The sequence below is a fragment of the Xenopus tropicalis genome, chromosome 4 (assembly GCF_000004195.4).
Source record: "Xenopus tropicalis strain Nigerian chromosome 4, UCB_Xtro_10.0, whole genome shotgun sequence".
In the NCBI taxonomy this organism is placed as follows: Eukaryota; Metazoa; Chordata; class Amphibia; order Anura; family Pipidae; genus Xenopus; species Xenopus tropicalis.
Genome location: NC_030680.2, coordinates 96,622,201 through 96,649,902, shown reverse-complemented (window position 1 = coordinate 96,649,902; position 27,702 = coordinate 96,622,201). Strand labels below are relative to the sequence as shown.

At 39.4% G+C, this 27,702-nt stretch overlaps 1 protein-coding gene across 5 annotated transcripts; it reads left to right on the top strand.

The window, feature by feature from the left end:
- Positions 1–27,702, top strand: cc2d1b (coiled-coil and C2 domain containing 1B). 5 transcript variants are annotated; one of them, XM_031900955.1, is made up of 26 exons: positions 2–113; positions 5,464–5,495; positions 5,711–5,830; positions 6,317–6,403; positions 7,032–7,135; positions 8,116–8,271; positions 12,928–13,050; positions 13,828–14,107; positions 14,196–14,305; positions 14,757–14,832; positions 14,915–14,995; positions 15,302–15,426; positions 15,635–15,707; positions 15,815–15,939; positions 18,760–18,904; positions 19,516–19,688; positions 20,192–20,317; positions 20,737–20,795; positions 21,352–21,468; positions 21,607–21,680; positions 21,763–21,821; positions 22,304–22,355; positions 22,966–23,065; positions 24,936–25,029; positions 25,351–25,473; positions 26,057–27,702. In XM_031900955.1, the coding sequence occupies exons 3-26, from the start codon at positions 5,752–5,754 to the stop codon at positions 26,057–26,059; spliced, it is 2,544 nt and encodes an 847-aa protein (XP_031756815.1). In that variant the 5' UTR covers positions 2–113; positions 5,464–5,495; positions 5,711–5,751; the 3' UTR covers positions 26,060–27,702. The 5 variants fall into 5 exon arrangements, 4 of the variants coding, with proteins under 4 accessions (XP_031756815.1, XP_031756814.1, XP_004914063.2 ...); XM_031900954.1 differs by lacking the exon at positions 5,464–5,495; XM_004914006.4 differs by lacking the exon at positions 5,464–5,495 and having other exon boundaries at positions 6,256–6,403.

Sequence of the window (27,702 nt, the reverse complement as noted above, 5' to 3'; positions counted from 1 at the left end):
CACTGCGCTTCCGGGTAGTCGTTACGCCACTCTCGTGTGATGAGACTTGTGGCTTTGGGATTTTCTGTCAGTCAGGAGGCTAGGAGCCTGCAGTTGACAGTTTTGCAAGAGGTGTAAGTAGCGATCTGGGACAGGGGGCTGTGTTTGGGAAATCGGGACTGTTGGGCTGTGTTAGGGAAAGCGGAGCTGTTGGGCAGTATGGGAGCTGTGCAGGGGACAGAACATGTAGGGGACAGAACATGCAGGCGCCCTAGCAACCGGAATCGCTCCCCAAGTCTGCAGCTGACTGATAACGGGGGGCGGTAATATAAGTGAGTGCAGCCGGAGCCGGCACGACTGGCCCCTTTGTCCGCACCTGATGGCGGCCCTGGCTACACTGTCATTTGCTGAATTGTTGGATTGTACCTGCACCTGTAAAACACACCTTTGTGTACCTGCATTATTGGCTTTGTACTGTTACCTTAATACTTCTCTTATATTTGTCAGTTATTCTGGGGAGCAGCATACAGCTGGAGGCCATAGTGCACATCATACCTGTGTCTTTGCTGTTTACTGTATAACAGTTCTGTTTAGCACATGCCTGGGGCAGGTTCCCCATAGGTCATTAGTTCTTGACATTTTACTTGGGGCCTATTTCTGGGTCTCAACACATGTAAACATGTCAACCCTGTTGTTTCTCTATTTTGTGTCTCTTCCCTGGAATTCCCTTGCCATGCTTTGGCCACTGCCCTGATTGCACTTCCAGCTCTGCCCAGGGTTTAAGCCTTTCCATTTGACAATGTTAAATTGATTTGGATGCTCATTACAAACCATTTGGGCTGTCTCTGCTGGTAAATGGGTGTTTAGTGTTTTAACCTATGTCTGTTCATACCTTAAAGTGGACCTGTCACCCAGACATAAAAAGCTGTATAATAATCAAATTAAACAAGAAACCCCAAATCATTTTTTATTAACACATCCATACCCATAATAACAGCATTTAAAAATCACACCTGTCAATCATATATTGCCTGCCCCGCCTCTATGCCTTAGGCATAGAGATGGGGCAGATGGTTACTTTCACTTTCAATTCAGAACTTCTTATATGTTGCTGTTCCTCTCACATTCCCCCTCCCTCCTCTCCATGTAACTGTGAACCAGTACATAGACATGAGCATCAAGTCCCCCCCATACTGGCACAGAAACAAGATTTTGGCAGGATGCAATGCCTGCTTTGATAACAGTGTCCACAAAATGGCACCTACCTACTTGCTGCAATTGTGAATTCCAAGGCTGAAGAAAATAAGATTAAAATAATTTATACAGTGTAAAGGTCCCCATACACGAGGCGATTTCACTCGTTGTGCGACGAACGATTATATTGACAAACGATCGTATGGCGATCGGGTTTCCATACGTTTTGCCATCCTCGGGCAACGATAATTTGCAAAAGATTTAATCGTATCACTATCGTAAAATACGTACGATCGTACATCTATGTACGATCCAATGTCGCGGCGGAAGCGGTATTTATTTATTTATGTTCGTTGACTTCCGCTGCTGGCAATCATGACATGGGCAGAGAACAATCGTTCAAAGACAAATGTCTGACACTCACACCAACTGGCAGATTTTATCATTAAACGACTAAAATTTTTAAACCTGGCCGATCGATTTTGGGGACGATAATGTCGGGTTGATTAGTGGGCCGACGATTGCTGACCATCAACTATACGATAACTTAACGATAGTATCGGATCGTTCGGGAATCGGTCGTTTGACAGTAAAAAATCGGCCCGTGTATGGGGGCCGTAAGTAAAGTTTATTTTGCTTGACAAACACAATAGAAAACAATTTGGAATTATTTCTTAAGGTGACAGGTCCCCTTTAAGAATGCAATACAAACAATGGCAACGCACAACTAATTTTGGAAAGTAGAAGAAAGTTTGAATGCACAATGGTTTCCATTTTGCTTGGCATCCATCTGCTGCTCTGAGTATGCCGTTTTTAATAAAGATAATTTGTCACATGTCCTACAGTAACAAGGGGGTAGCAAAAATCACCTGACAGGGCACATCTGACCATCCCAGAAACACACACTTTTTTATCATATGAGTTTAAAAATTACTTCCTTATAAAATATGAAAGAACTGAGTTCCAGGGATGTCCAGTGTCAGTAGATGTGTACTGCAGTGTCATCATCATTACTACATACATACTGAGGCATTAAAAGCTTAAGGATGTGTAAAGTCTTTTTAACTGGAGGAGTGACAAAATGTAAGGCACCCCCCTTCCCCCCCCCCCCCCCCCAGTCAAATAGATAAATAAGCTTTTCCTTGGGCCGGTGCTCCAACCCATGGAAAAGCTACCTAAATGCTTCACTGGCATCTCCATTAATGAGATCTTCATCCCTTTGGCATTCTGCATATGTGCAGCAGAGCTGATAGCACAGGTTTACCTTACTGCACGTGTCCGAATAGGGACTGTCACAAGGGACGCTTGGGACACAGTTTGGAAGGTAAGTAAAATGCCAGTGCAGTGCTGATACAATTTTTTTTTTCACAGGCCAGTGCTGTTTTCTCCCAAAAAGAGCACAGACTGGGGAAAAAACTTAGTGATCTATTTCACTGTAGGTGCTTAATCTTTTTGCACGCCCCCCTCATGAAATAGACTTTACTTTACGTGAACTAAAGCTTAACTAAAGAAGTAGGGCAGAAGTGTTATAAATTATGTTTTGGGCTTCTGTACCAGCACAAGGCAGCCACAGCCTTTTATAGCTGGGAAGATCTGTGCCTCTGAGAGTATTAGCAAATATGCCCCCAGTAGCTCCCCATCTTCTTTTCTGCTGATTCCCTGCACATGCTCTGTGCTGCCGTCCAACTTGTTAAAGGAACAGTAACACCAAAAAATGAAAGTGTATAAAAGTAACTAAAATATAATGTGCTGCTGCCCTGCACTGGTAAAAGTTGTGTGTTTACTTCAGAAAGTCTACTATAATTTATATAAATAAGCTGCTATGTAGCCATGGAGGCAGCCATTCAAAGGAGAAAAGGCACAGGCACATAGCAGATAACAGATAAAACACTATTGTATTCTACAGAACTTATCTGTTATCTGCTATGCAACCTGTGCCTTTTCTCCTTTTTTCCAGCTTGAATGGCTGCCCCTGTGGCTACACAGCAGCTTATTATATAAATTATAGTAGTGTTACTGAAGCTAACACACCAGTTTTACCAGTGCAGGGCAACAGTGCATTATATTTTTATTACTTTAAAGCTCTTTCATTTTTTAGTGTTACTGTTCCTTTGAAGAGTATTGGCAACAGTGTCAAGTATTTGCTATATAGTTTATCAGGGTGCCTAACATGATCACTCTAGGCATATATTATTATTATTATAACATTTGCCTAGAATGATCGTGTTATTTCTTGCTAAATTATATAGCAAATACTTGACACTATTGCTAATACTCTTTAACAAGCTGAATTATCGAACTTGCTACATTTTCTTGCTGCATTAGTATACAATGTTGCGCTTCTCTCATACTCATGCTCTATAATCTATTGTATATAGTTGGGGTTTTTTTGTATCCCTTGTGTACATATTCCCTTTTTTTTTTTTTTTTGTGAGTGCTGATCTCTTGTTGCTGCATCTAGTTCTTCACTTGGACTGTGACCTAACTAATGTTAGAGCCGGCTTTCCCCCAATATGTGTGTGTGTGTGTGTATATATATATATGTATATATATATATATATATATATATATATATATATAATATACTATTAATGTCACAAAATAAGGTTGATTAGTAATTAATAGAGCATATATATATATATATATTAACTAAAGGTCTGCGGCACATTCCCTCTTCCCTATACTAACCTGCACAAAGGTTACCAGGCAGAAGCAAGTGCATTCAGGAAACATGATTGGCTTTAAGTGTGCATGCTCCTGTCAAAGAGGACAGGAAATGAGGGGCTAGACATGGTGGCCACCAACCATTCTTTACAGGTCTGCATTTTCAGCACAGATGCAGGGAGTAGGACCATTCTGGGAGTTGTCCTCTGCGCAATTAGGGAGAGGGGAAGGAGGCTTCTGTAGGAAACCAGTACAGGTATGGGACCTGTTATCCAGAATGCCCGGGACCTGGGGTTTTCCGGATAAGGGGTCTTTCTGTAATTCAGATCGCCTACCTTAAAAAAAAAATATTTAAACAGTAATGAAACCCAATAGGATTGTCTTGGCTCCAATAAGGATTAATTATATCTTAGATGGGATCAAGTACAAGGTACTGTTTTATTATTACAAAGAAAAAGAAAACCATTTTTAAAAATTTTAATTATTTGATTAAAATGGAGTCTATGGGAGATAGCCTTTTCGTAATTCTGAACTTTTTGGATATTAGGTTTCCGGATAAGGGGTCTGATACATTTATATATAACTTGTATTGCTAATGGCCAACTTGGAATTGTGCCCACACGGCTTGCACTTACTAGTACCTAATATGCATGCCTCAGCTGGTATCCTCATTGATATCAGAGAATGGGAGCCAGAGGGGTAAAGGTTGAGAGATGGCACAGGGTTCATTGCCCAGGAGTAAAATGACATGGGTTTAATAAGATATGTAAGGAGAATTCTGTGAAGAGCACAGAAGAGAGAAGTGAGAGTGGATCCTTAGGTGGAACTTAAAACCACATGGAAGGAGAGTCACCCAATGAGCTGTGTCAAATCAGGCTTGTGGCAAGAAAAAGTAATTTATTAAGAACAGATAGCAAAGCCTTATGCGTTTTGTGCTACCATTGGATTTCATCAGACAAAAAAAGACCACATATGGATGTCAAATACAAGTTGTAGAGCAAGTGTGATAGGTAGAGGGGCCAGTAAGAGGACAGTTGTGAGATGAAGTGAAAGATTAACCCCTTCATTAATAGGCAGTCTCAAAAACAGCTCACCTTGCTCAGTGTCAAATAAATATTTGCATGATTGTTCTGCGTTGCTCATGAACCTGCTGATCTTTTAAACAGACCGTAATATCTGTAATCCTGCTTTCTTTTGCTTGTATGGCAAACTGATCATCTGTGTGACCACTTTTCTCAAAATCCAATGAGTTGTTTAATTTGGTTTAACTTCTTTATAAGGGCAAATTACTTGTATTCACAAGCTGTTTGTTTTACTTATAAACCTGCTTATGACATAAAGTGTCTCAGTTTTCTTTAGCCATTCTTTATATTAACTGGCTAATTTGTATAAATGTAAAATTTAAATGCACGTTTCTATCTGAATGGTGCACAAACTACATTGCTTGATTCGTATTTTCATATTATTTCATAATAAGCATGCACCGTAATACAGATAGGTACTGATATTTTTGTCTTTGCATTGGGGTTTAGTTAGGAATTCTATCTTATATTTCACCAAATAACATAATCTTGTGTCATGTTTATCTACTGGATAGATATCTAATTTCTGATCTCTGTTTGCCAGAAGCTGAATATTTGAATACTGAGTTTAATAAGGTAACAAATGTTCCTCCCTTATACTGACCTATTTATTTTTGTGCACCTGGCACAATAAATGATACCATATTCTGAAGCTATAATATATGGTTTAGCACTGAAGAAGATTGTTTTTAGTCAGCGGTTGTCAATGCTGCAGTGCAAGGCTAGGTGAACTGATGTTTAATCTTTAAATCCCTCTTGATCATTATCTTGATCTTCATCTTTTTCTTCAGGAGTCTTTTGTTATTCAGTCATTGTAACAGTCGGTACGTCCATGAGTTGCAATGTTGGGGAGGAAACCAGGCAAAAAGACTTCTCAGGCCAAGGGCCGAGGTGCTGCTGCTGCAAAGGAGGTAAACAAACCACAGAGATCATTGTGGGTGGTTATGAAGCACACACACAACTCACAAGCGAGGCTTGAGTCTTCAGTCTTTCATCTTGCTTTTGATTTCTCAGTGATGTTAGGGTTCTGTCCATAATTAGAAAAGCACCTAGAAATTGTGCAGTGTACTCCCAGGCAAATTTCTTGCTCTGGTCTCCAAACAGCTTGGTTTGATTTAATTTTTTCTATAGAGGAGAGGGTACATCTAATCCAAACATGCTCAGTCAAAATTTAATAAGAGAGAAATAAATCCTTAAAGGAATACTGTCATAGGAAAGCATGTTTTTTTTTCAAAATCATTTAATAGAGCTTCTCCAGGAGAGTCCTGCATTGAAATCTGTTTTTATTATATATATATATATATATAATATTTATATGTTTTACTCTGGTGCCCAGTTGGGTCTTTTTGTAGATTTCAGCCCAGAGGATATGATGCTTGGCATTCCAGATGACCCAGATGACCCAGATGATGGAGACCTGGAAGCAGAATTGGCAGCTTTAACTGGAGTAAAGGCAGCATCAAAACCAAAGCCTAAAGGGAAAGGTAAACAGCTACATGATTGTGTACTGCATCTTAAATAGGGAGGGACTCAATTAGATATATTCTATTTTTTATTTTTTGTATACCTATATATGTCGTATACATTTTACCTTGTTTACAAAGGTATTATTCTACTCTTGCAGCAACCAACAACAACAGAATGGGAATGCAAAGCACCAAACTGTTTAAAGATAGCATGTGATTTTAGATACCCTTAGTACCTTCAGTGTAGAAAAGCTTTTCAATACATGCTTGTGACTTCTATAACTTCCACTTTTGTAATTTAAAAACTTTTCTATTCTGATTTCCAAACCACTGCCTGGTTTCTAGGTTAAAAAATTTCAGTTAAATAATTAAGTTAAATAATTGACTCATTGCAGTACTTACATAGCATTACTTGCATTGCTTTCAGTATACCAAAGGTACGTTGTGGGGTGAGCTATCCTTTTTAAGCTGTAAAGTATTGTAGACTAGCTACCTTCATGTAGATAACTGTAAGTGATCATTCTAATGTGAAAATTCTTCAGTATTCTTCTTTACATAGGATTATTTTTGTTTTATTATTTTAGTTTTAGCAAAGCCCATATTTTACTGTATCTTTGCATTGAAATAAAGCAATCTGTTTGTGCAGCTCCTCTCCCTATGGAAGACATAGAGAAAATGGCACAGGATTGTATGAAAGACACAATTGGGGAGGATGATGATGAGGATTTGGAAGGAGATGAAGAATTGCTGGTAAACATTTGATCACTTCTGCTGTACTGCTTAAAAAAAACACACTGGAAAGAAATTACCCATAATTTACTCATATTCCTCCTTAATGGTGCATTAACTTATAAATACTATAACATACATTTGTTAAGAACATAAAGTTTGATATAAATATATGACTACTATTTTTATTTACTTATATATTGATTGTCAAACAAACCTTATTAACCCTATCCTTAGAAGAAAGTGAAAATTCCTACTATTTATCTATATCTTGTTGACGCTCTATTGCTTACAGCATATAACTCTAATACAGTTCTAAGTCCAGTGCTGCTCCCCAGTCTCCTACATGTTTAGCAAGGGAAGATCTATCAACTTTCAGCTAGATATTAACCAGAAATCTGACCAGTTTAATGCATTCTTTTACCCACATATTGGTCATAAATGTACGTGCCCTCAAGTACACAGCTCTACAGTAATTTGACTGGTACTGGCACGAAGAAAGGCATTTCTTGTAATTGATTTTCGATGCAACATTGTCTCATCTGGTATAAAACATTTAACTTCCAAAAACTTATAGTCTATAGTAGGAGGCATCTGTTATAATCAGTGTACATTGATCTCGAAATTTAAAAATGTATTCCCAAATTCTCAAAAATTTGTTACAATCTGTATACATTCAATCATTGTTTGGCTCCAAAATGTTGAGAAATGTTCAATTACTGATCGGATCTTCTTATCAGCACCTTAAAGAAGGCAGTTGAAGAAGACACAGGGGGAAACTTTGGTGACTTCCGCAAATCACGGCACCGCGTATGCCATCCCACCGCCGATTTACATTCTAGCCAGTGGGATGGCATTGTGGGGAAATTAGTTGCCTGCAATAACGGAGATTTGTCGCGGCGCAACTAATCTCCCCGTGTGTCACGGCTCTTAATAGCTGCTCCAGAAAGTGAATTGGTCCATTAATGGCTTTATGGCTTATAATTGTATAATTATTTTAGGCTGAGCTGCAGGAAGTTGTTGGTGATGATGAGGAAGAGGAGATGGAACAGCTACGTCCTAGTAATGCTGAAGAGTTAGAGCCTCCTTTACCTGACATACTGGAATCTGGACAGCAAGTCAATTCTTCAGCAACAGAAATTCAACATCATTTACAGGTATTCAATGGAAAACCAGGTGTACTGATGCATGTCCACTGGACAATTTAAAAAAGCAAAATGCAAAGTCTATAACATATAGTTCCTCTTTAGAATACAGACGCATCAACCACAGGTTTGCAGGACACCTTCATTGGTAGTCTTAAATTCCCCCCATTCTGTTCAGTAAGGTATGGTTGGATATGTTTTGGGACACAAGCATATTCCTGACTGTGAAAAAGTGTCTATAAGTACCACTGCATTGATTTGGGGAATCCCTAACCGTCCTTTTGGTAGTCACTGCTGCTGTTTTTTGTCTTATTTTTATTATTTAAGCCCAGTTACAGGTAAGGTGGCAGGTGATTGGTTAAGTGTTGCTTGTTTGAAAGGAGACTTTATTATGCCTAGTGCAAACTTTTGTGAGTTTAATTAGATCATACACTCTAGCACTAATGTTGGCATTCTGCTTTGTTGGTATCTGTGCTGTGATTTCTTTTTTTTGTGTGTCTATTTAATTGAAAGTTCTATTATTTCTTGTGACTGGAAAGAATAACTAATACTGTTTTCTGAAAATGTTAAATATCTCTATGTGTACATGATGGAGTGTTACTTTACGTAGTCATGCATCTGCTTCCTCTTGGTCTCAAGCTGTACCACCATGTTTTATGACTGGCATATAGATATTTTATTAGGCACAAAAGAGTTATGGAAAACCTTCCCTAATGTATATCACTCCAAAATATGCTGGCACATTGCAGATAAATAAAATGTTTTTCCATATAGGGGTTGCAAAGTCAAAAACTAAAAGCCTGGTCATAGGTTCTCCATTGAAAAAAATTCCATTGCCTTTCAATATTATAAATAGATAACCAGATATTCTGTTAATTCATTTTCTGCTACATAGTTTTGGTTCATATCTTTATCCACAAAACTACCTTTTAAGTGGTTCATTATAGCCTTACTATTGCAGGACATGTTTCTAAATACTACCTGTCGGTGTATGACAACTGGCGTTATGTTCCTTTGTGTAGGCAGGACCAACTGGAAGAACTTGTCCAGTCTCCTTCCTTCTTCAAGTCTCCACCTCTTCCTCCAGTTTTTTCAGTTTCTTCACAAGCAGCTTAGTAGAAAGTGTCCTTTCCAGTAGAGACAGAGAAGAGGCATTTAAAGTGACCTGACTCAGTACAGTATCTAGTAGAATTAAGTCGAAAACAACTGGATTTTCTTTTCTTGAAAAGTTTCACCACTCATCTAGTGGCTTCTTTAGTTCAAATAAATGGTAGGGAATTCCCCGGCATTTAAACCTTTGAGGGTAGCTTGTTCTGGGTTCATCTTTGTTCTGTGGCTAAGGGTGGTATCTTGTTTCAGCTGTTTCCTCACTGATTCAATGAATACATTGAACCATTATGATTGGATATCTGTGACTGTACTACCATCAAGGGAATTCCCTACCAATCATTTAAACTGAAGAAGCCACTCGGATGAGTGATGAAGCTTTTCAAGAAAATTCAAAAAAGTTCAGTTTTTTTAGACTTAATTTTACTAGATACTGTATGTCTGAAGATCCTCAGTTTAGATGAGTAAATAGTATGGGATTTTTGCTCTTAGTTCTGTTCCCTTATCAGTCTTCCTGTTTTCATTCATACTCTCCGTTTTCTTGTTAGTACTCCTTTTTTCACTTTATACCTGATATTATGTTTATATCTTGTTCCAGCATGCATTACTGACTTCTGTACTTTTAGACAAACTAAAGGGAGATGGGGAAGGGGGACTAAGAGTTATTCAGCGATAGGACATGACTGGTTATTTTATCTTCTGCCAAATGAGACTGGCCACCAAATTCAAGTATTTAAAAGGAATAAAAATATTATGCTATCTTGACTACATTTTGTATTTGTCTGGTAGAAATTGTAAATTTTAAGGATTTTAAAATTGGAAATTACGCTTATATAACTGCAAAAACATTATCATAACTATATATTATTTCTGTGGTTTAGTTGTAAACACAGCTTTTTGCTAAGTGTTTAAGTAAAGACTTGTACAATTTAGGATAAATCTTTATGGCTACAAATAATTAAAAAGCACAGTATGAGAGATATAGCTGGGAGTTCTAATTTGAATATGAATTTTGGATTAAGAAAGGCTATTTGTTTAAAGTTAGCTGTTAGCAGGTTATTAATGTGCTTTTAACATGAATCACTCCCGCGCACCCCAGCACAAAGTCCACACTGTTCCCCAGCTCTCCTCCCAACCCAAAGCATTCCTGGATTTTGAATATTTTTTTCCACCACGCTCCATCTGGCTAGGAGGGTGGGCAGCTCACTGGAAGCTGTTGGCTTAGTGGTGAGCTTTCTAATTGAATGTTACAGTAGGATTATGAAATAAGAGTCAGAAACACTTGCAGGTCTTTCCAGAGAGGTAAAATAAGGAAGAGATTACAGGAGGTTCCTGACAAAAGCACCAGCAAGTACGGGGGATAAGGCAAGGATTCTGAGGTGGTGAAATGGTATTGGATGGCGGCAAGCCTAATTTTCCTTTTGCATGTGTGTTTGTTTTAAGTTGTTGCTGGTTTCCTTTGTGGGTAATAATATCTATGCAGAGGGAGGGAAGTGTGCCTAATGATTCCATTTGTTTTTATACAATCTCTTAGTGTGAATTTATAAACTCTAAATATAGTTTATTCTTATTCTGGAAGCACTCACCCTGAACTCTTAGCATAATAGGGTCCTATTCACTTAATTGGATGTGTGCCCACATTGCATATACAGCAGCCTTATTCACTAAGATGCATGATATAGTATCTGCTTGTGTCAGATAGCGGTACTCTGCTTGTTATACAGTCACAATCCTGCTATAGCTATCTTCCATGTATTGAACTGGACTGTATTTTGCCCTAGTTACGCAGAGTATTGTAATGGGAATATCCACCCTAATCTTTTTTTTTTTTGCCAAATAATGGAAAATGTAATCAACTTTCCAATATACATTAAATATATTCTTTGGTTTTAAAGTTATTTGTAAATATAATTACTAAAGAAATCAGTATTTGCTTGGCTGTTTATATTCTCTGCACTAATGGCTCTAACTGTAAAAGAATGTAGCATGTTATTCTCTATGTCACAAATAACAAATATCCCTCAGAATTATGGAAAGGATACTTAGAGTGATTTAAGACAAACAAAAACCTAAATATTAGTGGGAGTTTTAATTAAAACATTCTTCAAGCTTAAAAAAGAAGTGTAGAAATGTTGTACATTATGTTTTGGGCTTCTGTACCAGCCCAAGGCAACCACAGCCCTTTAGCAGGGAAGATCTGTGCCCCCAAAGATGCCCCAGTAGCTCCCCATCTTCTTTTCTGCTGATTCTCTGCACATGCTCTGTGCTGCTGTCAGTTACTTAGCTTAGGGACCAACTCAAAATATACTGTATGTATAGAATAGAAACCAGCGCAATAACATGATAATTTAATAACCACCTGTAGCATCAGCTTCTATGACAAGTGAATCACGTTTTCTACTTGATTATTTGAGACAACCCCTAAGCTTAGCTTCTCAGCATGCTCAGCTGCCCAGAGCACACTGAGCATGTGCGTGTCACTGACACCCCTAACAGAATTTAAGATCGGGAGCTCCTGTAACAACTTTTTTTACTGTTACTGCTGGTGCAGTGAGTTCAGTATATAAAATCTGGTATTTATAGCCATATTCCTTTCTAGGGTTCTCTATGAAGGTGGCCATGCACTGGGCATCTTCCAGTGTTTCTTTTATTGAGGCTGACAGCCCAAATAATTGGAACTGCTAAGGAGTTATAATTTGCAGATGCGCCTGCTAACATGGTGCATCAAGAGATTAAATAGAACAGATTATCTGTGATTCTACAGGATCACAGGACGATTAGCCAAACCCGCCTCATAGGTTATTACATATAGGAATACATTCCTGGATACATATTTGTGAATTGTATAAAATGATCTTTTAGCTGGGAAGTTGGCATTATACTGTACAATATACATATTAAAGGGGTGGTTCACATAACTTTAGTATGTTATAGAATGACCCATTTCTAGCAATTTTGCAATTGGGGTTTATCATTTATTCTTTATAGATTTTGAGTTATTTGCCTTCCTCTTCTGCCTCATATTTTTACAGCTTTCAAATCGGGGTCACTGACCCCAGCAGGCAAAAACTATTGCTCTGTGAGACTACAGTTGTATTGTTATTGTTACTTTTTATTACTTATCTACCTATTTAGTCCCTCTACTATACTTATTTCAGTCTCTTATTCAAACACAAAAATGAAGACCAGTTACAAATTTTCTCAGAATATTACCGTCTACAGCATACTAAAAGTTAATTTAAAGATGAACTACCTTTTTAATCCCCCCCCACCAACCCAATAAGTAGTAACTATGGCATCTTACAGCAGCCCCTCTGGCATTTGCCAGAACCCACGGTCCAGGCCTGTGCCCAAACATAATATCTAACTTAGTGTATAACTTTCTTTCTTCTTCATGCTCCATCTTAAAATGCCAGAGTAAATAAGGACTGAATAAATATTTAGGAAACAGTTTAGCATACACTGGTAAAATGTTACATTTTGTTCAGGCTTGTTTTAAAGATATCTTTGTAATTTGTTAGAAGTCCTCTGAGTAGAGAGTTTCATATTTTCTCTCATCAGGCCCCTGCTGAAGGGATGTTCCAGGTTTTAGAAGAACGGATTAGAAATTACAAGGAAGCAATCAGCAATGCCAAACTGTCCAATGAGAGTGCCAAGGCTAGACGCTATGAACGGGGGCTAAAGGTTTGTGGGCAAACTGTGCTGTTGCCTTATATTTTCTGTGCTAAGAAATTTTCTTAGTAAGCTTTTCTTGATAATGTACAACAGCCAAATGCACTTAACCAAACTGATGGTTATTTTTTAGAAATAGCACTAATCAATATATGTTTCAGCAAAAAAATTCTAATCTCACAGACATACCCTAGCTCATTTATTAAATGAGTTGTAGCATGCAAAGCCTCAGGTGTTCTGTTGCCCCATGAGGGGCACAGCCAGACATTTTTATGCCCTAGCACTGCCTGGCAACTAGCCATCAATGCTCAGTGTTTATTAAGCAGCATTGGTTGTGTGTGCTGCAGGGACTTGTAGGTGCAGGCTAAGCTGCCAGAATGTAGCGCCATGCAGAATCTTTAATGAAGAAAATCCCTGAAGTTCACTATACAGGTTATACAGGACACTTCTTCTGTGTATCATCACTGCTGTTATGTGCATAGGTTGGCATAATATAGCAAAGGTGATAAATGCAATTGAGCATTGAATTAAAGGTGGATCAGGCTATTCATCTGAGTATGAGCTTGTAAACCCCAGAATTCTTACAGGATTTAATTAATTGTGATATTTATCAGCCAGACAGATCCACCAGATAACACTTATTGAAGCAGTATGAGGGCCCACTTGTACTGTTGTGATACTGAGGATTATTTCAATGGGTTATTAGCTATGTCCTCACTATGTCCTCTTTACTTAGAAACTTTTTTTTTGTGCAACACTTATACGTCATTGTATTATTTCTACTTTTAGACACTTGAATCTATGCTCCATACTGTAAAGCAAGGAAGGGCAGTAATTGAGGCAGATATCCCACCTCCAGTGGCTTGTGGGAAACCTGCTGTAAGCCCAAAAACTGATGTCCCAACAACTGACACAAGTAAAGAAGAAGTGGAAGACCTGAACCATGTACCCATGGAAACAACAGAAGCTGCTACAAACCTGGACTCTTCAGAGGACCCTGTCAGTAAGGCCATAACCAATGATGGTGGAGCTGTGGATAAAACACATGGTGCTCCTCAGAATGATACAGGTGAGACGCTAATCCAAGCACTAAACTGATGTTTGACAGGAATGTTTTTAGTGAACTGGATAGTTTAATTTCCCAATTTATTTCCTAGACCCAAAAACCCTGCTTCTCCAGAGACAGAGAGAATACAAACTGGCAGCACTCAAATCTAAACAAACAGGAAACATTGAAAAGGCCAAGGAATACATGAGGATTAGTAAGGTATGTTCAGAACATGTTCATTTTATGATAAACAGATTAAGTATTTTGTAACAAATCTTTCATTGGTCTGTCTAATCTGCCTTTTCCATGATGTGATGATAGTATATTCTTCCCGTTATACGTTATAATTAACTGTAGAGTGTTGGTACAAATAGAGAGCAATACATGTCATATTTCAGCGAGAAGAAATTCATTCTGTATTATTAATACACAGGTGGCACGAGTGTCTCTGAATTGAACCAATGTCTGTTTATGTGAATGTGACTAAAGTCCTTTCTTCTACAGAATTGGGAGTTACTCAACAGCATGAAGTCTGAGCACTGGGAATCAATTCTGAAAAGAAATGACCGTGCTGCATAAAAGCGCTCATATTTAGAGATGCTGTGTGGTTAGGGTCTGGGATTGTATTTTGGTTAATGAGATTTTCAGCTTTTGTTTTTTCTCCTCGTAGAAATTTAGTGTAGTCTTGGAAGCTCTGGAAAGTGGCCAGCCTGTGGATCTTAGTAACATGCCTGCAGCTCCAGAGGGTAAATATGCTCACAGCTTTGTTGATTTTAGAACAAAGAATGTGCACTGGATTCACAAAATCCTGTTTTCCCATATTTCCAGATCATGATACAATGGTGACAGAATCCAAGATCCCGGCACATCCAACTCCAGCACCGCCTGTGCCTGTTTCTAACACACAAGGTACAAGGACAGAAAAAATTTCTGTCATCGTCAGTGCTTTATAATGATGTTCATATACCCCACGCCTAAAAACTACAATAGTTGTTCTTCAGATTTATTTGTGTTTTTAATATCTCCTATCATCTCAGTGCACTTATAATGTTTGTGTGTCTGTGAATATCTAGTTGATGGGTTGGCAGCCCATTTGTCTTTAGTCTCATGACACACAAGGGTTTCTGCCAACTGAAAAATTTCTGTCACCACTCAGGTGACATGGAAGTACTTTACCTAAATGGGGGTGGCCCTGTGTTTGCTTTTTATATTCAGGACTTTCAGCTGGCTCATTATTGCAAGCTCTGCAGCAGAGGATGGAAAAGTACAAATCTGCAGCACAGCAAGCCAAGAGCAGTGGGGATGATCGGAAGGCCAGAATGCATGAAAGAATTGCCAAGGTATCCTAAAAGTGGAATACAAAAAAGTAGAAGAAGTAAAAGATTGCAATATGCTGTTAGATGTAAAATGCTTAGGTTGCAGAGAGAAGTGCCCGTTACTATTTGGCTTTTTTTGAGTCAGAGTGTTTACTTATACTTTCCTGTGCATTCACAATACTGCTTCTTTGATTTGGAAACTCTGAAATCAGTTTTTTTTATTTGTCTATAGCAATATCAGGATGCCATCCGAGCCCATAAAGCTGGAAGACAGGTCAATCTGGCAGAGCTTCCAGTGCCACCAGGTAATTTTTAACCACACCCATGTGTTTTATATCTTCACTGATAATATAACTGCCATCTGCAAACAGAACTTTCTGCTAAGTCACAATAAGATCGTTCCATCTTATAGGATTCCCTCCACTACCTGGCATGGAGCAAACAGAGGAAGAAGGGAGTGTGGAGAAGGCACTTGAGGCAGCTCAGAAGTTGGCAAAAACAGCAGGGAATGAGGAAGATGATGATGATGGGGAGGAGGTTTGTCAGTAGTTTATAATGGGTTACGTTGTCTTTTCATGTGATATGTAAGCTTATATAAATTAGACTTAAAACAGTGTTTATTTTTACTGTTTGTGTTCTGTGTTGATTATACTATGACTGGCTATATACCAGTGACTCCAGTCTTCCTACCAGTGACTCCTGTATCCTGATCACATATATATCCACTATATATCTCTGTTATAAAACTCCTCGCACAGATTTTTCAAAGAAACTTGTTAGTTTGTTATCATGGTATATAATCATCTGCGTGTTGTCGCCATTTAAGGGCTCTGGCACACGGGGAGATTAGTCACCCGCGACAAATCTCCCTTGTCACGGGCGACTAATCTCCCCGAACTACCATCCCACCGGCGAAAATGTAAGTCGCCGGTGGGATGGAACACGCTGCGCAGGCGATTTTGGCAATTTACCTCCGCAGCGTGTGATCTGGGTGATCTGGGTGATCTGAGCCAGAAGAACTTTGTATAATGCCTCTGACTTTGATTACATGAACGAAGGCAGCCTGAGGTACACAGAGGAGGCAGGTTTCATGTTTCATGAGGATCCTATTGTGTTAAACATGCTACTGGCCCTAGGCTGCTTGGCAAAAACTTCTCTTTCCAGCAGTGTTGCTTTAAGAATGCATTAATAGTGTTGCTCAACTGTAGCTACCTTCATTCTTAAATTATGAAAATTTAGAAAATAGAGCAAACCGTTTTACAATTCAGTGTCTGTATTAGGACATTGGCCAGCTTAGAAATATATTGCCTTAACTCATCTATTCAATCTCTCGCTCTCTACTGGAATCTTTCCCTCCCAACTGAAACATGCACTGGTAACCCCTATTCTGAAAAAACCCTCCCTAGATCCTTCCAATCCTACTAACCTCCGACCTACCTCTCTGCTCCCATTCATTTCCAAACTGCTTGAGCGCCTAGTATACAACCGACTGGCGCTATTCCTCTCTGACAATAACCTCCTGGATCCCATACAATCTGGTTTTAGACAACAACATTCCACCAAAACTGCTCTAACCCGACTAACAAATGACCTCCTTTCGGCTAAAGCCAAAAAACACTACTCGCTACTAATACTTCTCGATCTCTCTGCTGCTTTTGACACTGTGGATCACCCTCTTCTCCTCCAGACTCTCCGCTCTCTTGGCCTTCGTGACACTGCCTTATCCTGGTTTTCATCTTATCTCTCAGATCGATCCTTCAGTGTCTCTTACAATGGGGAATCATCTTCTCCCTTGCCTCTTTCTGTCGGGGTTCCTCAAGGCTCTGTCCTGGGCCCCTTACTATTTTCTCTCTATACCTCCTTACTTGGCAAACTAATCAATTCTTTTGGCTTTCAGTACCACCTCTATGCTGACGATACTCAGATCTATCTTTCCTCTCCTGATCTCAACCCAGAGCTTCTAACTCGCGTCTCTTCCTGCCTGTCCGCTATCTCCACTTGGATGTCCCAACGTTACCTGAAATTAAACCTCTCTAAGACTGAACTGGTTCTCTTTCCCCCATCCAACGCCCACATTGTTCCCGAGGTATCTATAACGGTTAACAATTCTACCATCACCCCATCTTCCCAGGCCCGGTGCCTTGGGGTTATCCTTGATTCTGCGCTGTCCTTCACCCCTCATATCCAATCACTTATCAAATCATGTCACTTTCACCTAAGAAATATCTCCAAAATCCGATCATTTATCACCCAAGATGCTGCCAAAATTCTTATTCACTCTCTTATAATATCTCGCCTGGACTACTGTAACTCCCTATTAATTGGCCTTCCCCTCCAAAGACTGTCCCCTCTCCAGTCCATAATGAATACTGCTGCCAGGCTCATACACCTCTCCAACCGCTCCTCCTCTGCCATGCCACTCTGCCAATCTCTGCACTGGCTTCCCCTACCATCCAGGATAAAATTCAAGCTATTGACCCTCACATTTAAAGCAGTAACTCTGCCCCACCCTACATCTCTGAACTCATCTCTAGGTACCATCCAACCCGCTTGTTACGCTCCTCTACTGACCTGCTCCTCAACTCCTCTCTCATTCCCTCCTCACACGCTCGCATTCAAGGGCTGCCCCCCTTCTCTGGAATTCGCTCCCACAAACTGTCAGACTTTCTCCCAATCTCTCTGCCCTCAAGAAATCTCTAAAAACACATTTATTTAGAGAGGCTTACCCTAATCTAGTTTAGCAATACCCTGTGCCCCACCTCTCACAACTCTGGTCATGCCCATTCCCACACCTTGTGTCTCAACCCTTTCTCATTGTAGATTGTAAGCTCTTTTGGCAGGGCCCTCTTCACCTCTTGTATCGGTTATTGATTGCTTTATATGTTACTCTGTATGTCCAATGTATGTAACCCACTTATTGTACAGCGCTGCGGAATATGTTGGCGCTTTATAAATAAATGTTAATGTTAATATTGCTTGTACTTACCTCACCTCTGCCAAGTAATCTGCTTCTCTGCCAGCCTGTTTACCAGAGCAATTTGCCCAGCACTGTACAAATATATCCAGATTAGCAGCTGACCATCAGACTGGGCCCCGTTACACCTTTTGAACTCCCTAGGAAAAATATCTTCATTATTAAAATAAATTATTTTATAGATATGTCTGGAACACTTACTAACACATATATGTAAAGAAGCACGGAAAAAAGGAAGTTTGGAGCATAGCATACCTCTGAGAGAATGTGAAATATAGCAGCTAAAACTAAAATACACTATTCAGAACCAGACTTTTTCTTGTTCATGACTGAGTTGTCACTACTTGTGCTCTCAACTGTCATTTGATCTTTATTCATTTTAGGGTGAATGTCAAGCAAAGCCACCAGGCCACCCGAAACCCACTCAGCTAGTGAAACCGATGCCTGCTGTGTCCGACAGTGAAGAGACCTCTTTAACCAACAAAGCCCCAGTAAAAACAGCAAGTGAGGAAAAACTTCCTCCTGCAGGTATTTGTAAAGAGCTGTGTGACATTTTGTCTTTTTCCTTTTACATTTCATGTTTGTTTTTAAGACATCAGCAGGGGGCACTGTCTGTAATAGTCCCATACCTATTTAATGCATATATGGGAAAACTCAGTTGCTTAGTAACTCTGTTTCTTGGCTGTAAATAGATCTGCATGGATTTTCTGGTGGTTTTCACTTCCTTAAAATGTGGAAACTATACATAGTACAGGTATAGGATCTTTTATCCAAAGTGCTTGGGACTGGTGAATTTCTGGATAAGGGATCTTTTCTTATTTTGGATCACCATGCCCTAAATCTGCTAAAACTAATTTAAACATTAAATACAGCTAAAAATAATTTAAACATTAAATACAATTTAATGTTTACCCAATAGGATTTTTTTGCCACCAATATGGATTCATTGAGGTACTGTTTTATAATTACAGAAAAATGTAAATCATTTTTAAAAAACTAAGGTTATTTACTTGAAATGGACTCTGTAGGTTACATGTATAAAAACCACTTACGATATCAGTTGTATATGTGTTGTTTTCCTCTTTTCAATCCTAGTATTGTGACTGCATGCTACTGATCTTGTCACTTTACTGTTCAAGTACAAGAACAGCTGGAATTCTTGGAACACCGCAAGAAGCAATACAGAAAAGCTGCTCTCCAGGCAAAGCAAAAGAATGACCTTGAACAAGCCAAACAACACATGAGAGTTGCCCACACCCTTCAAGTGTCAATTGATCAAGTGAGAAGTGGAAAGCTTGTGGACATTTCCAAGGTTAGAATGATGGAAGAGGTCTAATTCAGAGGCTAGTAAAACAGGTTCCTTGGGGTTTATCTTGTAATTAGGTACAGCTGTATGTTTGCCCAGTCAATGAGATGTCCACTCCAAGAATGAAAACACTACTTCCTCCTTTACAGCTCTCTAAGCTGTTAGCAGTCAATAACCAGTGACTTGAGGGGGGCCATATGGGACATAACTGTTCAGTTAGTTTGCTATTGAATCTGACCTGCCTGCTCAGAAACTAACTGAACAGTTATGTCCCATGTGCCCAACCCCCCGCACTCTAAAGCCACAGACTAACTAAGAGGTTAGAGAGCTGAAAGCAAGAAGTAGTGCTCTGGCTATTATGTTAGACATCTGCTCACTCCAGCCTTTATTGATTATATTTTTTCCTAATTAAGTACATAAGAAATACTTTTATTTTGCGCAGTCTATCCAGTTTCATTTTTACACTGAACTATTCCTTTCGTTTAACCTTCTTGGTCTTTGTTTTGAAGGTGCCATCTCTTCCAGATGATGAAGAAAGTGACTTTGTAGTTGTTGAACACGAAGACATAAAGACACCGCAGAACTCAGAGGATGTGTACAGCATGCTATTGAAGCTCCTGCATGAACAGCACGAGGTCAGCAACAAGCTAGTAACTCGTAATTTCCTACCTCTTATATAAGCTCCAAATCTATACAACACATTTCTTGATATAAAGAGCCACTAGGAAATGTTACAGTGCAGATGGTGCTGACTGTACTCATGCATCTGACATATAGAGCACACATTCACTGGAAAGGACTGTAGCTTTATGTGCCAGATGTTTCACTTCACCATTTTTGCTGCCCCTTTAAGGTGTTTTGTTTTACATTTATTTTCTATGGATGAAACCTACATTTGCATTTGGTTCAACTTTTAGTTTGGATGTTGGGCCCTTTCAGTAGAAGGCAAATAAAAATCAAGCATTTTGTCTGAACGAGGAAATGAAGAGTGATTATTTTCATCCTGGGATTGTTGTTGTTAATGTAAACCTCCTTGCTTGTATCCTCCTCACAGAAATGCATACGCTATTCAAAACAGTTTACACAGATGGGCAATGTTGCAGAAACCACTAGGTGAGTCCATTTTGCGCATGGTCCCAGGCGGCTCTCAGCTTCTGTATACGTAGACCCTAGTTTGCCTTGTGTATGCTCTTCTGCATAGATCAGATCCAACGCACTACAGTGACTATTAATCTTACTTTGTAATGTCATGTGATCCATGGTGGGCTCTGTCTCTGATCTCAGGAGAAGCCTCAGGAGTAACAAGATACAGAGTATTGCTGTGGGTTGTTCCCTATAATATCTAACTAGTATGATAGTAACTAGGAGTATCTCACTAGTAGGATTGAATATCAGAGTGTATTAGGCACTGCCACTTGTACTCATGGGCTTATCCCATATATGGTTTCTGGGGCTTGTATGATTTTGCCCTTATATATTAAATAGACAATTTACTTGGTTTGACTTAATTTTTAGAAGGAGAACTTTGATTCTCATTTCTAAAATATGTTTTCACAATTACCGGCTTAGTTTCCTTACTGACATATGGTATTATGTTAAGGATAGTGGCAGCCGTACAGTCTCTGCCATAGTTGCAGCGCTTCTCTATATTATGTTCCTTTTGTGTCAGGTTTGAGAAGATGGCTGAGGACTGCAAGAAAAACTGTGAGATCCTTCAGCTGTCCCAAGCACAAGGCCTTGACCCTCCTCCCTACCATTTTGAAGATAAGACACTGAAAATAGTCAGGTAAGAAAACAAGTTCTGTCTCTTATTGCTGCAACAAAAAGTTGTTAGGTTGAAGAAGCACCGCTGCACTTTAGTAGATGTTCTTTTTTTATATTAATGATTCTTCTCCAGTTCTCACTACGTTATCTGTTTATCTAGGGTTTTCTCTGAGCTCAGCAGCACAGAAATGCTTCTTATCATTGTACGTGGGATTAACCTACCAGCTCCATCAGGTAAGTGATAGTCATTGATCTCAGGTCTTTTTATACTATTCTGGTCCTGGATTGTGTTACACAATTAAGGTTTCTCTTCTAGGAGTTGCACCCAATGATCTAGATGCCTATGTGAAGTTTGAGTTCCCATATCCCAGCTCGGTGAGAAACATTTGAGCACAAGAACTGCATGAAACATTTGTGTTCTGTGTTGATACATAACTTCAGTAAAGCGACTCATGGAGTGTTAGAGAATTTAAAAAGATGGGTTTATAAAAGCGATTCTGTGATAGTCGTATAACTAGCCTTTCTACTCAAGGTTCATTTGTGGTGTGCCACTTATTTTAGTTCACATAGCACCTAGGGGGCAGCTCTCTCTCACAAGAATGTAGGACACTTATTAGGTAACGTAATTACCTGGGTACATATTGTGCCTTTTTTTGCCTTGATTTATTAATGAGTTAGGTTTCATCAATCTGCTACTGTGTATGAAATCTGATTGGTTGCTATAAGTAGTCCATTTTAGCACATTTTTTGTCATTTGCTAGCATAGAAATAGACATTGGATTTTCTGATTTCATGTTTGCTATTTCTTTAATTTGCCTTAATGAAATTCTTATAAAATGTTGTGTTTTGTTTCCCAGGAACAACCTCAAAAAAATAAAACCTTAGTAATTAAAAACACCAACTCCCCAGGTGGGTTTCCTACATATAAAGCTACTTCTCTATATTCTCCCTCTTGTAATTAGAACTGTACAACAAAGAAATACTGTATATTAAAGGCAGGGGCTGATCATCAGTGTGTTTTATGTAAAAAGGGCTGACCCTAGGTAGTGAGTTTTTTCACGGTTTGGGGGTTTTTGTTTTTTTTTTTGCACTAAAAAAACTCATTCAAATTATGGTTCAAAAATGCGAATGTCTGGTATTTTATTAAGTGCAAAAAACCTGAAAATTTAGCAGTTTTGAGAAATTAGTCTGAAATTCACTAAAACTTTACTGACAGTCAGGGATATTGTTCTGATGAGCAAAGTACTGATACAGCCAAACACAGATCTAACTGCTAGGAATCTCTAGTCTGATCTTACAGTCCAAACCCTTACAATTGTATGACTTGGAGACCAGTTCTATTAACAAATTCAATTGTTAGAGACAGCAAGGAATCATGGAGTCAGACATGAAACTTGATGCAGGGAAATGCAAATGAATGGGGGGGGGGCAGTGTGTATATACTGTAAAATGTGGGTTTGTCTGTAAAGATCAACTTCTCTAAATGTGAATATTACTGATTTCTTTTTCTCTGGGACAGAATATGAACACTCGTTTAAATTAAACATAAACCGGAATCACAGGGGCTTCAAACGTGTCATTCAAACCAAAGGCATCAAATTTGAAATCTTCCACAAAGGGTAAGAATCTCTCAGTCCTAGTTAATAAGGAGCAGCCAGGCCAACCATAGAAAGAAACCTAATCATCTTTATACCTTTAAATCCGTCAATGTTTAATAAGTAACTTGTTGAAAATTTCTATGCAAAGGAGACAGCAGCAATCAGCAGCTAGCCTGACCTGATAGGGAACTGAGCCTGTCTTTGCTTGTGTGAATGCAGGACTGTGATTGGCTATTCCCCTCCTACTGATCTTCTGGCAGGGACTATTAGAACCCACCTACCACTCATTTATAACACAGACAGGGACCGTACATCTATAGTAATATGTTTTAGCCCAGAGTGAAACTAGTCCAAAGCAAATGCGGCTTCAATCAGCACACCGAACGACCATGGTCTTTAAAACGAACCTTTATTCATTCCCTTTAAAAGCACAGAGCCTAACGCGTTTCGTGCACATGGGCACTTAATCATAGGCCTGTGCATGTGCCTATGATTAAGTGCCCATGTGCACGAAACGCGTTAGGCTCCGTGCTTTTAAAGGGAATGAATAAAGGTTCGTTTTAAAGACCATGGTCGTCCGGTGTGCTGATTGAAGCTGCATTTGCTTTGGATTGAAATTTGCTCCCCAGGCTACGGGTTCGGGGCTGGCAGCACCCGGACCATACATCGAATTTGCTGAGACCAATTTTGTTTACTTTGGCAGTATACAGGTCGGTGGCGGGCCCAGGGTTTGTACACCCAGGCCAAAGCACTTTTTAGGTACATCTGTAGTGGCCTTTGATTTTTTGCAGACTTCTACGCTCCACCGTTACTAGTTATTAGTGTGTTTACTTATTCATTTTAGGTTTCCTAAAAACCTTTATTTCGTTGTGTACCAGAGTGAAACCAGGACCATTTAGTTTTCATTATTGCCTACAAGATTGAGGGGTTTTGCTTATGCTATATGTCTTCTTGAAAAAGTGTCTGGCCAGCCTACTCACTGTATATTAGCAATAAATACAGGTACAAAGCTAAAACATTATATAAATAGGCCATGCACTTCAGTCCCATGAACTTTATTTGCTACACTCCCCTGTTGCACTCACTGCCTCTGCTCTCTCAGGCTGCACAGAAACACAGTGTGTAGCTCCAAACCAGTTTCCAAGATGGCCGCATGTATCTTTACAGTGAGTGCACTGAAGTGCTGGTTCTGATTATCCACAGGATGGGTAAGAGCTGACCAGTGTGGGCAGCAAGTTGGGTTGTGTAGGGGGTACACCCTAATAAGCAATATACCACGTGTGCAATATTCCTAACTCTTTACCTGCATAACCAATTTCCTGATTGCTTCAGTGGGGTTTTATCCCTGCCCAAGCACAGTACCCTGCTCCAATTAGTGCACCATATACTGTATGTTGGAGGGAGAACCTTTATGAATATTAATCTGCATTATTCTTTGACTTAATTAAAATTTGATGTACTTTTGTAGGGGTTTTACCTCATGATTGCCATTGATGGATTTCTATTACTATTGCTGAAATTTTTATGGACTATTTAATTTTTTTTTAACTTTGTATGTGCTAGTATACAGTGAGCAGGCTGGCTGGTCACTTTTTAATTTGTTACTTATGAAAATTGATGGATTTAAAGGTGTAGAGACAATTTTTTGTTTTTTTTTTTTAAATCCTGGGTAATGTTAATGTCTGAATGACTGGCCACAAGCAGAGGAAATGATATTGGATTATATTTCCTAATTAATGGAGCCAGGACCATTTCTAAGGAAATAAATTTCCTCTGAGCTGTAAAGTAAAAGGAAGCTGCATATGGCCTCATATTGTGTGCCTTTTGCTAAATAAAGCACTTCATTAACCTTTAACCAGTCGTTTTCATTCTTTCTAATCTACTTTTTTAGGTTTTTTCTTGTGAGAAGCGATAAACAGGTTGGAACTGCGAGTGTAAAACTGGACAAGCTGGAGACTCAGTGTGAGATCCGGGAGATAGTAGAGGTACAAGACTTTCCAACAGTGGTGTTTGAGGATGAGTTTCATAACTGGCATTGCTGAAAGAAAGATTCCCCCTTTTCACACAGGCTCTACAAACACTTTGCAGCTGCCGTCCTACCTTAATAGAATTTTATGCCAAGTGTTTATTTAGCAGGAAAGTGTCACTGTTGCTTTAATAAGCTACCCTCCACTAAATGGACATTTCCATTTGGCCCCTCCTGCCCCCCACGCAAAAATGAATCCTTTAACCAACCCCACTTGCTTTCCCTACAGTGTCAGGAGGTATAGAGGGTGGAGATAAACTCTGATATGTCATTTCTTTAGGTTTTTGATGGTAGGAAACCAACTGGTGGTAAATTGGAGATTAAGGTGCGGCTAAGGGATCCTCTAAATGGCCAAGACCTTCAGGTGGTGACTGAGAAGTGGCTGGTGATGGGACATCGGAAGGTAATCACCGCTGTGTTTATGCATTAGGTGCAGTGCTCAGTAAGGCATTGGAGCCAATGCTACTAACCTCCTTTTCCTGCCACAAAAGTAGCCATAAAAGTAATTCCTTGTTAAACCAGTAGGTGCAGCTACTGTATCTACAAACAGACACGGCGGAAATAAAACCTGCCCCTTCCACACACCTAACCTTACCAGTTAACCTTAACATTGCTCCAATAACTTCATTATGTGGTTTCTATAGCTTGAGGCTGGTAAGGGGAAAAACTATGAGGTTCCAGTTCTATACCTGTGACAGCTTCTAGAATATTATGGAAGTACTGTAGAACCCTGCAGTCATAGATGTATTGTGTCTGTGGCTGTTACTCTACAAACAAACTTCACATAAAATGGGACACATTTCAGTGAAGCAAGGAGCAAGAGAGAATTACTTACATACAACACCCTCTTATCACTGTGGAAAATTCTTTTTTTTCCTTTACATTGCTGGCACTTGGGAAATCTTGCATACTAATTAAACCACGTTTGAAGTTAAGTTTCATAATACTCCATTCTGAAATGATAGACTGTTGTCTCTTTTTCCTAGTAAGCTGCAGTGCATGCACAAAGGCGGAAGGCACCCTGCACATGAAGACGTTGCCTTTATAATATAACCCCTTGACAACCAGACCCCAATTGTTTTTTGTTTTGGCGGGTGACACGGGGGTTACATACCAAAGACTGTGGAGCATCTCCCACAGCATTGAAGCACGTCCGAATCGCACCGACCGCTGATGGACAAAGCCTGTAAAGTCTTCATAAGCAGAATGTCTGCAGATATCAGACTGCACCGACCAAAAGACCTTACTAACATAGCTTTGTGCTATAGTGTCAGCTAAGCTTACACTCTAGCTTTATGTGTTGAATGTAATGCAGTTCTGTTTTAGAAACTTCTGAGATCAATGCACAAATCTGACACAGGATCCAGAATATCCTACAGCCAAGCTTCTATCTGCTGTCTCGTCTCTCTGCCTGCTGGTTTAATTATTACAGAAAAGGATATCAGGGCAGATGAGAACTGTAGGAGTCCCGAATGAGAGTACATTTGCTGCTGTCCCTTGTCGCCTGGTAAGGTTTAGTGATTACAGATAAAGATTTCAGAGCAGAGGGAAAACTGTAGGAGTCCTGCATGAGAGTAAATTCGCTGCTGTCTCCTATTAAGGTTTTAGTGCATAGGAATAAGGTTACATGGCAGAAGAGAACTGTAGGAGTCTCGAATCAAATGAATTTTCTGCTGTCCCTTGTCTCCTGGTAAGGTTTTAGTGATTACAGATAAAGAAAAGAACTGTAGGAATGCTGTTAGAGAGTAAATTTGCTGCGGTTTCCTAGTAAGGTTTTAGTGATTAGAGAGAACAGTTCGGGGCAGATGGGAAGTGTAGGAGTCCTGTCAGAGTAAATTTGCTGCTGTTCCTGGTGCTGAAATAATGCAAATCTGCACTGCAAATACGTCATGTTGTGTTTTAGTAAAGCCACAAACTCTCATCACAGTATCCTTTTAAAAACATGTATTGCCCTCCTCTCCAGAGCAGATCAGAGCTGTGCCCATTTCAAGACAACTTTTATACTGGCCATTGTATTTAGTAACTGAAATGAATATCACTGAGAAAAGTCCCCTTCTCTGCCACCAACATCCTAGCACTTAATCTACAGAAACTCCATCGACTGCTGTTGGCTTTTGCAGCCTATTCTGACAATACAGGTTTTGCCTTTTTGGTGCAAGAATGGCCTGTGGGCGATTGCCCGGCTGCTGAATGAGCCCAACTCAGTCACTGGTCCCATAAGTACCACACACCTTCCCTGTAAGTGCCTTTAAACCCTGTTAGTTGCTACTCGCTTCTCTCTGTCGAATATGTTGTCTGCTAAAAGCTTTGTCCGTTCTATGTGCCTTTCCTTTCAAACAGGCTGTAAAATGGGTTAATAGTCATTTGCTTAGTAACTCCTTCAGTGCCAGAGTAGCTTGCACTCACATTATGCAGGCCCCTCTGGTTTTCAACAGGGTTATTTCTTTTAATTTATTCTCCAGTAGTAGAAATGATGATGTCTGTGCCATGGGTAATGTGTCATTCTTCAGACTGTTAGAGGAAGCCATTTTTATTTATTGCATAACTAGCAGTTTGTTAATACATGGAGATGTTTTATGTACTATATATATATATATATATATAATGTATTAAATTTAAATGGTGCACCTTT

Coding starts and splice junctions, on each gene's coding strand:
- cc2d1b (XM_004914006.4), top strand. CDS start 5,762: ATGTTGGGGAGGAAACCAGGCAAAAAGACTTCTCAGGCCAAGGGCCGA. Junction 20,796..21,351: donor AATGTTGCAGAAACCACTAG/GTGAGTCCATTT, acceptor CTTTTGTGTCAG/GTTTGAGAAGATGGCTGAGG. Junction 25,030..25,350: donor AGATCCGGGAGATAGTAGAG/GTACAAGACTTT, acceptor TCATTTCTTTAG/GTTTTTGATGGTAGGAAACC.